General features: G+C 40.8%; 1 protein-coding gene across 2 annotated transcripts; it reads left to right on the forward strand.

Annotated features, from left to right (window-relative positions):
• The first annotated feature begins 7,270 nt into the window (after positions 1-7,270).
• LOC131652883 (E3 ubiquitin-protein ligase CIP8-like) lies at positions 7,271-9,100 on the forward strand. 2 transcript variants are annotated; one of them, XM_058922871.1, is made up of 2 exons: positions 7,271-7,628; positions 7,743-9,100. In XM_058922871.1, the coding sequence occupies exons 1-2, from the start codon at positions 7,421-7,423 to the stop codon at positions 8,558-8,560; spliced, it is 1,026 nt and encodes a 341-aa protein (XP_058778854.1). In that variant the 5' UTR covers positions 7,271-7,420; the 3' UTR covers positions 8,561-9,100. The 2 variants fall into 2 exon arrangements, with proteins under 2 accessions (XP_058778854.1, XP_058778853.1); XM_058922870.1 differs by having other exon boundaries at positions 7,271-9,100.
• The last annotated feature ends 470 nt before the right edge of the window (positions 9,101-9,570 follow it).

The raw sequence follows: 9,570 nt of genomic DNA on the forward strand, positions 1-9,570 counted from the left end.
CATAAAATTATAAAATAAAATTAACAAGATATCTTTCAATATATATATATATATATATATATATAATTAGTAATAAATAAATAAATTATATAATAAACTTTTAAATATTAATTACGATCCATAAATAATATTTAAAAAATATGTTATTTAATTGGTGCAGTGATAATAAGTAGTTTGAGGGCCTTTTGGGAGAGTGCTCTCAGACACATGAGGTTACATGATTTGCTGGAATGTGCGAGGGCTCAATAAAAATGCTAGATGCCCAGAGGTTGGAGCCCACCTCAGAAAACAAATGGTAAACAGTCTAGCTCTTTTTGAGACTCATGTGAAAATGAATAAATGTAGCCAAATTAGGAAGAAGCTTGGCTTTAACTGGGATTACACTGATAATTATGAATGCCATACTAATGGGAGAATCTGGCTTACCTGGAATCCCCTAGTCTGGAATATGAAAATAATTGAGAAATCTGACCAATTGATTCATACTGAAGTTTATGCTAAGCAAGGTGATTTCTCCCACTACCTCACTGTCATCTATGCTGACAACCAGATTGCTAATAGAAGGAAGCTTTGGCAAGATCTGCACAGACTCAATGACAACATCACTGGACCTTGGATTAGTATAGGAGACTATAATAATGTGTTGAAAGTGGGGGATAGGCTGGAGGCAATGAGGTTCATCTGTCTGAATATATAGTTATGGAGAGAATGATGAGTGACAACAATCTTTTTGAACATGAAACAAGCCCTTTCTATACATGGTCTAATAGACAAATGACTAATCCCATCTATTCAAGAATTGATAGAGCTTTAGTCAATCCTGCTTGGTGCAATGCTTTCCCTAACAGTGAGGTTGAAGTGCTAAACTCTCATATCTCAGATCACTCACCCTTGAGAATCAAGATGGATGGTACACAACAAATTGCTAAACACAAACAGAGATTCAAATTTCTGAATTGTGTTGTAGAACACCCTGATTTCCTTAACACTCAGATATAATTGGAGCCAGAATGATTCAACTTATCCCATGTATCATTTATGGAAGAACCTCCAAAGGCTGCAATATAATCTTAAGGGTCTCAACTGGAAAGTGACTGAAGGTATAAGAAATCTAAGAGAGAGTAGACTGCAGTTAGACAAAGCTCAGAATAACCTAAACACTGATCCACTAAACCCTGAATTCAGCCAAAATGTCAAAATTCGGACTAAGGAAGTGATTAGAAGTAATGAGCTAGAAGAAAAAGTTATGCATCAGAGGGCAAAAGAGGATTGGATTTCTTTGGGAGATGGCAACAATGCCTATTTTTATGCAAAGCTTACGGCAAAGAATAAGCAGACCCAAATCACAATGTTGGAGAATGAGCAAGGGCAAAAGCTCACTGAACATAAAGATCAGGAAAAAGAGGTCCTATAGTTTTACAACAAACTTATAGGCCAAACAACTAGTAGAAGGAACCATGTGGATATCAGCATCATGAGAAATGGAGCCCAATTGAATAGAGAGCATCAAGAGAGCCTTATCAAAGAGGTGAATGAAGAGGAAATATGGCAGGCTTTACAGAGCATAGGTGATCATAAAAGCCCAGGTGTAGATGGATACAATGCCAAGTTTTTCAAAGCAAGCTGGAAAATTATAAAGCATGATGTGATCAAGGCTATCTAAGATTTCTTTGAGAATAACAGATTACACAGGGCAGTCAACTGTGCAGTGGTGACACTTATCCCTAAAACCAAAGAAGCTAAGACTATGAGAGAGATGAGGCCTATAGCTTGCTGTACAACATTTTACAAGATCATATCTAAAATCCTCACTATGAGACTGAGCTAAGTTATAAATCATGTGGTAGATGACAATCAAACTGCATTCATACCAGGTAAAACCATTCATGATAACATTATTCTGGCTTATGAACTCTTAAGAGGATACAATAGAAAGCATTTATCTCCCAGATGCACCCTGCAAATAGATTTACAGAAGGCTTATGACACTGTGAAGTGGGATGCCTTGGAGCAAATCATGAACGAGATGAGTTTTCCTAGTAAATTCACCAAGTGGACCATTATTGCAGTGAGGAGTGTTTCCTACAGATATTGGATCAATGGCCAGCTGAGTAGGGTTCTTCAATCCAAAAGGGGATTGAGACAAGGAGACCATATCTCCCCTCTCCTATTTGTTTTTAATCATGGAATATCTCCATAGAAGCCTTGGTACCTTAAGAACAAAGTATGCCTATCAATTTCACCCCAAGTGTGCCAGAGAAAACATCACAAATATTTGTTTTGCTGATGATCTTCTTCTATTTTCTAGGGCAGATGAAACTTCAGTTCAGGCTTTGATGGATGAGTTTGACAGATTCTCTGCTACTACAGGGCTGAAGGCAAATCCTTCAAAATGCAAAATATATTTTAGGGGGACTCGAGATCATGTCCAAAAGAAAATTGCTGATAATATTAGATATGGCATTGGTAAGCTCCCTTTCAAATATTTAGGAGTTCCTCTCTCCACAAGAAAAATCACTGTGATTCTGTGAACCAATGCCAACCACTCATAAACAGAATGTTAGAAAAGATTCAACATTGGTCCTCTAACTTACTTAGTTATGCTGGCAGACAACAATTGGTGAAAAGTACCCTGATGTCCATTGCAGGCTTTTGGATGCATGTTTTCCCTCTCCCTAAAAGCATCATCGAAAGAATTGACTCGATTTGTAAAAATTTCTTATGGTCAAGAAAAGCCACAGGTAGGAAAGCCTTGATTGCTTGGGATACTGTTTGTCAACCTAAAAATACAGGTGGGCTGAACATGACTTTCCTTATGGATTGGAACAAAGCAACTATGATCAAGTTGTTGTGGAATTTGCACATGAAAGCTGACAAACTTTGGATCAGATGGATAGGAGCTTACTATTTGAAGGGTGACAATATCCTGCAGTGGCAAGTAAACAATTCCCACTCATGGATAATTAAAAACATCATCAAGATGAGAGAATTGGCTCTTTCTAGTGCTTATTGGGTGAAAAGTATTCAATTACAAAAGTTCAGAACTGGTGACATGTATAAGGAGATCAGGGGTAATGGTAGTCCAATTCAATGGAGAAAGATCTTCTTCCATAACTATGCTAGGCCTCAAGCTTGTTTTACTCTCTGGCTTGCTCTTTGGAACCGGCTCCCCACCAAAGACAGACTCGGGAAAATTCAAGTTGTAACTGATGGTTTGTGTATCTTCTGTGGACAAGCTGAAAGTATTTGACACTTGTTCTTTGCTTGCAGGTACACTCATGTGATTTGGTAAACAATGCTCACTTGGTTAGGTTACAATAGAACCAGTGGTGATTGGCTTCTAGAAAGTAATTGGCTGAGTATGGAAACAACAAAGAAAGGTTGGAAAAGAAAGCTCCTGAAGATGACTATGGCTGAAACGATATATCAGATTTGGCAGGAACGTAATGGGATTATATTTGGCAAGCAAAATCTGGATGTCGAGATTGTTAAAAACATTCAGTATATGGTGGTTGTTCGAGCTAATAGCAAGAAAGATCTTAAAAATCATGTGCAGATAGATACTTTGGGAATTAGTTAATTTTGTATTCCTTATTTTTCTGGTAGTTTTGATTTTGTTTGTAGCCTGGATCTATTTGATCGGGCCTGTAATGACTTGTTTTGGGTAATAAAAATTCATATTTTACTCCAAAAAAAAAACTATATGAAAATTGTAAAATTCATTCTACAATAAAACTAAAATATTTTATTAAAAATAAAATTTAAATATCACAATAAACAAGCATAACCAAAAAATCGTACTTATTTAATCTACTTTGTATTACAAATAGATAAAGTTATAGATTATATTAGTTTTTTCTTTAGCCACCTCCCTATGGGGGTCACCCCCAGCGAAAAACTCAAATTACCCCTGCTTTGGAAATGAACTTCCGAATCACTTTTTTTTTAAAAAAATTTCCACAATTCGGAAGTGCATCTCCGAAAACACCTCATGGGGGGTGTTTTCGGAGATGAACTTCCGAAAACACCTTTTTTCAGATTTTGGGGGGTTTCGGAAATGAACTTCCGAATTATGCAGAAACTGGTTTTTTTTTTATGTTTTTCTTAACAGTCTCTTATTTTTAATTAAAGGAAACCGGGAAATAAAATAAGTGACATATAAACAGAAAAAACTAATATGATAAAAAAGTAATATATACAAGCCGATCCAAATCCAAATAAAAATAGTGTGCTAAAGATACAATCCGAAAACAAAAAATAAATAAACCCGACCACTACTGGGTGTGCCTAACCCTCTCACCCTGGGCCCTCCTCTGCTGCCTGTATGCCGCCGCACGGCCCGCATCAGTGACGATCATCTCCATCACGGCGACTGCCTCTGGACCGCCTTGATGAACGACACCTCGATCCAACGCGTCCCGCCCAAGCATCTCTATCCGCTGGAAGATCGGCAGGAGATCAATGGCGTGGTCATCCTCGGCCTGCTGGTTCTCCAGGATCTCCTCGTGTGCTGGCCTAGGAGCGCCTGGAGCATCGGGAGCATCGGGTGTCAGCAGAGGATGAGACACCCGGTAGAACCATGTGACGTACCCCTCCACACTGTGCCAGTCCCGGGTGACCCGCATGAGACGGTACTCCTCCGGTACCACATGATGCTCCCAATCGGCCCACATGGCAGTGAACTGCACTCTAGTCACTGTGTCGGGAGCAGCCTCGAAGGGTGACCTGGGTATCATCTGCACGAATCCGAACTGCCGCATGCACCGCTCAGGGAGATACCGGACCATGATGGTAGTCCCGCATGCCAACCAGCCAGAATATAGAGATATGCCGTCAAAGGGGACAATCTGAGTGTAGTCGCTGAACGGCCTCCAGGTGATGTCGTCGTGCATCGTGCGGTCCAGGTACCCACGGTATGGTCCCACCGCATTGTTCCCCCTCTGGAGAACATATCTGGCGGCCCTGGGCATGGCGTCAACGTACGCATGATCGATGTGGAAACCGTGGATGCGGGAGAAGTAGGAGATGATCCAGCTCTGAAACATACATAAATACGAAACATAAGTAAATACGAAACACAAATACGAAACATAAATAAATACGAACCAATTAAAATGAAACGTACCGTGAGTAGTGTGCAGGATCCAACCAACTGCCTCGTCCTCCAGTTGGAGGCCTCATTCAGCTTCTGGTAGAGGTATGCCAGAGTAGCTGCCCCCCAGTTCCACTGGTGAACAGGATCCAGGTCCATGAAGTAGCGGAGGTAGGTCACGTCGACAAACCTTGCACTCTTGCCCACAAAGAATGCAGCGCCTACCACATGCATGTACCAGCACCGGAGAGCGCAACCGCGGTGATACTGTGTGAATAGATCGTCACCCCCGGCTTGGGCATCGGCCGCCGCGTCCAGGTGGTGCTCGAAATAGCGGCTCAGTGTGGTGAACCGGATATGAGGCCCAGATGTCGTGGCGCACTCAAAGTCAGCAACTTCGGGCTCCATGCCCAAATAGAGCGACATCCACTGACTGGCCTCGACCCTCTGGATCTGGGAGTGGGTCAACAGCGGCCCCCTGATGGGCAGGTGGAGAAGACACTGCACATCACGCAAGGTGATCGTCATCTCCCCAACCGGCAAGTGGAAAGAAGACGTCTCCTTGTGCCAGCGCTCCACAAATGCCCCCTGCATGCCGTGGCTGATGGTGGTGTACCCGTCATGCAGAGCCCGCTAAGCCCTGAACCTCGCATCGCGTCGTTAAACCACTCAGCTGCTGGTTTAAACAGACTGAAAATCTTTCGGGTATGGTTCACCATTTTCAAAGGATCTCTCTCCTGTTACAAAAAAAAAACAAATAAAAGCATATGTTAAATAGACCGTTAAGAAAATATCGAATAAACGTCTAAATTATAAACGGTTAAATTAAAAAATACCTCTCCCTCCCAGATACGCCTAGCGACGTGGTCGCGGTAGGATATCAGCACGGAAGTGTCAATGGGCCCTCCTGGGTAGCTGTCCTCCTGCTCATCCTCCTCCCCAGGTGGAGGGTCAACATCCGGTACCCCTCCGGCTCAAGGTATGGAACTGCCACCTCATCCTCCTCCTCCTCCTCCTCCTCCTCCTCCTCTCGCTGGCGGGAAGAAGATACCCGAGCCAGCCGACTCCTAGATCCAGATGAAGAGGTACCCTCTCCCACGTCCACGGGAACTCGCACACGGCGTCCCCGGCCCTGCCCCCGTCCCTGGGTTGATGCCAGCTGCGCCGCCGCCCGCTCGCGTCTAGCCGATGCAGTCTGGGTCTCTCTACCCTATCTGATACGTGCTGGTTGGTTGCCTGACATGTTCCTGTAAACAATTGAAATCGATTAATATGCGAGACAAATGAAAAAACAAAAAAAATGCACTTCTGATACAGTTCGAAAGTTCATTTCCGAAAACTAGGATGGAGGTGTTTTCGGAAATGAACTTCCAAAACACCCCTGCGCAGAACTTCTCTGCAACCTACAATGGCAGACCCCAAAACCAAACTTCAAAACAGCCCATAATGCTTCTAAACAACCTAAATACTACTAACAACCTACCCCTATATCATTTATGCAATTGAAAACAACCCTAACATGCATTTGAAATATGGATCTAACAAATATAAAAGGGTTAAATAAGTTTTTGGTCCCTATAAATATTGCAGTTTCATTTTTAGTCCCTCCCTGCCTTTAGGCAACGGTTTTAGTTGGTTTTAGCAACGGTTTTCTTGTAAAAACCGTTGCCTAAAGGCAGGGAGGGACTAAAAATAAAAATTGGAATATTTATAGGGACCAAAAACTTATTTAACCCAATATAAAACTTACAAATTGAGTGATTTGAGGGCTTTTGAATGTAGTATTGCAATGTGATTAGAGCTTTGATGCAGCCTTGGAAGTGTGTTAGCAGAAAATTTCAGAGGAGTTGAGTTTGATATTGGTTTAGGGTAAATGATTTGGGGGGAGGGGGGCTGTTTTGCTTAATCTGCAAAACGCACAATATTTCGGAAATGAACTTCCGAAATGGTGTTTTCGGAAGTGCATTTCTGAAATAAGTCAAATTTTTTTAAAAAAAAGGCGCTTTCGGAGATGCATCTCCGAAAACACCTTTTTCTTACATTTCAGAAATGCAATTCCGAAGTCAGGGGTAGTCTGGGTTTTTCACCAGAGGTGGACGGAAAGGTTGGGAGGTGGCCAAAGAAATTTCCATTATATTTTGTCGTCAAAATTATTTTTAAAAAAAGTTTGGATTATTATTGGCGACTCTTGGAACGTCTTGTTCACGAAAAAACATCACAAACACAGAAGAAAGAAAAATCGCAAACTATAGCCACAAAAAAATAAGAACAAGATTCACACATAACACAAACACTTTTCATCCAATTCAATAAAGAAAAAAAAAAAGAATGTCTCGTTATCGTTCTTTGAATCCCTTCGCAACAACTCACTCCGATTCCGGTTCCGATTCTGACGTTGACTCACTGAGTCATTTCGTCACCGACCTCTTCGAAAATCGTTCCCCCGCCGATCCGGTTTGTCCCTGGGATGACGACGGTGATGAAGATGATGATGAAAGTGACGTGAACCCTTTCTCGGGGTTTGCTTGCGATCAAGGTGAACCGGAGTTAGAAGTAGCGTTAAATTTAGATTTAGGGTTTGATGATGAATTTGAAAATGAAGTTGACACTCGGTATAACGATAATTATGATGATGTTTTTGATTTTTCAGTGGGTGGTGATAATTCCACTGGGATTAGGGTTGTTGGGTTTGGTTCCGATTCGGAATCGAGTGGGCACGATGAAGAATTTGGTTATGAGGGAAGAAATGATTGGGATGATGATGAGAGGGTTGGTGGGTTGTGTTGGGATAGTCTTTGTTTGGAGGATCATAGGAGTATTTTGAATGATTGGGAGGAAGTGGGTGAGGAGAGGGTGAATGAGATTGAAGATTCTTCTAGTTTGTTGATTGGTGAGGTTGAGGTTGAGGTTGATGAAGTTGATGATGTTGATGATCAATCAGTAGCGTCTGGGTTCGAGGAGGATGAAGAGGAACACGGGGAAGAGGCGTTGCGATATTTGGAATGGGAGATTCTATTGGCTTTTAACAATTTCGAGAGGAGTGGTGGATTGGAACATGACGATGAGAATATTAATAATTTGTATTTAGCTGTTCAGGAAGGTTTTATTTCGGGGAACGCTGATTATGATATTCTTTTCAGTCAGTTATTGGAGAATGAGAGTGGTTTGAAGGGTAGTCCACCGGCGGCGAAGAGTTTTGTGGAGAATCTCCCTTTGGTGGAATTGACTGAGGAGGAGTTGAAAAAGAAGGATGTTATGTGTGCCATTTGTAAAGACGAGGTAATGGCGGAAGAGAAGGTGAGGAAGCTACCTTGCTCACATTGTTACCATGGAGATTGTATTTTGCCGTGGTTGAATATTCGCAACACGTGTCCTGTTTGTCGGTTCGAGTTGCCAACTGATGATGCTGATTATGAGCAGAGTAAGGTTCATAGAATTGCCCGTGATCTGTTGGATTTTGCAGCATAGATGTAGTTTTCTTACTTGTTGCTTTGCTTTTAGGTTATTCGTTCACCCAAATTTATGTAAATAGCAGTTGATTTTGTCTCGTTTATTCAAATGATGATGAGAACAAATCTTTTGTAATTAGTTTTCGTGTTGTGCTCGTTTGAAATAAGTTTTTACCATATAGTGTGCATTGGATATACATGAGAAATGGATGCTGTCAATACTTAAGTTTATGTTCATAAAGGTGAAGTGTTACAAGATGGATCATGTTGATCGGTTAGTTAGTATTTCTTTTCATAAATTTATGATTGTTGTATTTAGGCATCTTGGTCCAGAATCATATTGTATAAATTAAAATGTTGATCATCTGTATATATGTCTTAAGTTTAGCTTACCCTTTTTTGAAAGAGTTGCATTCCTAAAGAAAAGGAAAACGAGTATTAGTTAGCGGAATGGTATTGTAAGTTTGTAACTTTGTATAAGTTAACATTGTTCTTGTTCACCTTGTTTCCCTTTTTTGGGTAAAGTAAAGGAAGTGCTATTCTATGATTTTTATTCTTATGTTTGCTGAGATTTTTCCTTTTCTTAAGTAATTTGCATTTGGGTTATAGTTTTTTTTTTTCTGTTCTCTAACTATTTGAATTTGCATCAGGTTTATATTTTAGTAAAGCTTCATCTTTTATGCATTTGACATTTTAGTGAGGTCAGATTAACATTTTAAACTGTTATCCAATAATTTTTACTTAGGATTCTTACAACAAACGGAAGAAATTGGAGTTATCTCATAATTTATGAGCCTTTAGTGACAATTCTGTATCTGTCTTCTTGTTTGAAATTTGGTGTTGAGGTGAATGGAGGGTGTTGCCCTCTTGTTTAATACTAGTGGCTTCTTTGGTGCAGTTAGATTGTGAAGGAATTCGTAATGGTAGTGAACATTTTGGTTGCTGTAAATTGTTTTGGGGCTTTTGGTGACATAAAGAAGGTGTACTGTTTTGGGAAGCCAAATTGTGTGTTTTGCTTAGTGCAGTGGG

This window comes from Vicia villosa, linkage group LG2, assembly GCF_029867415.1.
Source record: "Vicia villosa cultivar HV-30 ecotype Madison, WI linkage group LG2, Vvil1.0, whole genome shotgun sequence".
In the NCBI taxonomy this organism is placed as follows: Eukaryota; Viridiplantae; Streptophyta; class Magnoliopsida; order Fabales; family Fabaceae; genus Vicia; species Vicia villosa.

What these genes read in the sequence shown, in the direction of transcription:
- LOC131652883 (XM_058922870.1), top strand. Translation starts at nt 7,421, where the DNA reads ATGTCTCGTTATCGTTCTTTGAATCCCTTCGCAACAACTCACTCCGAT.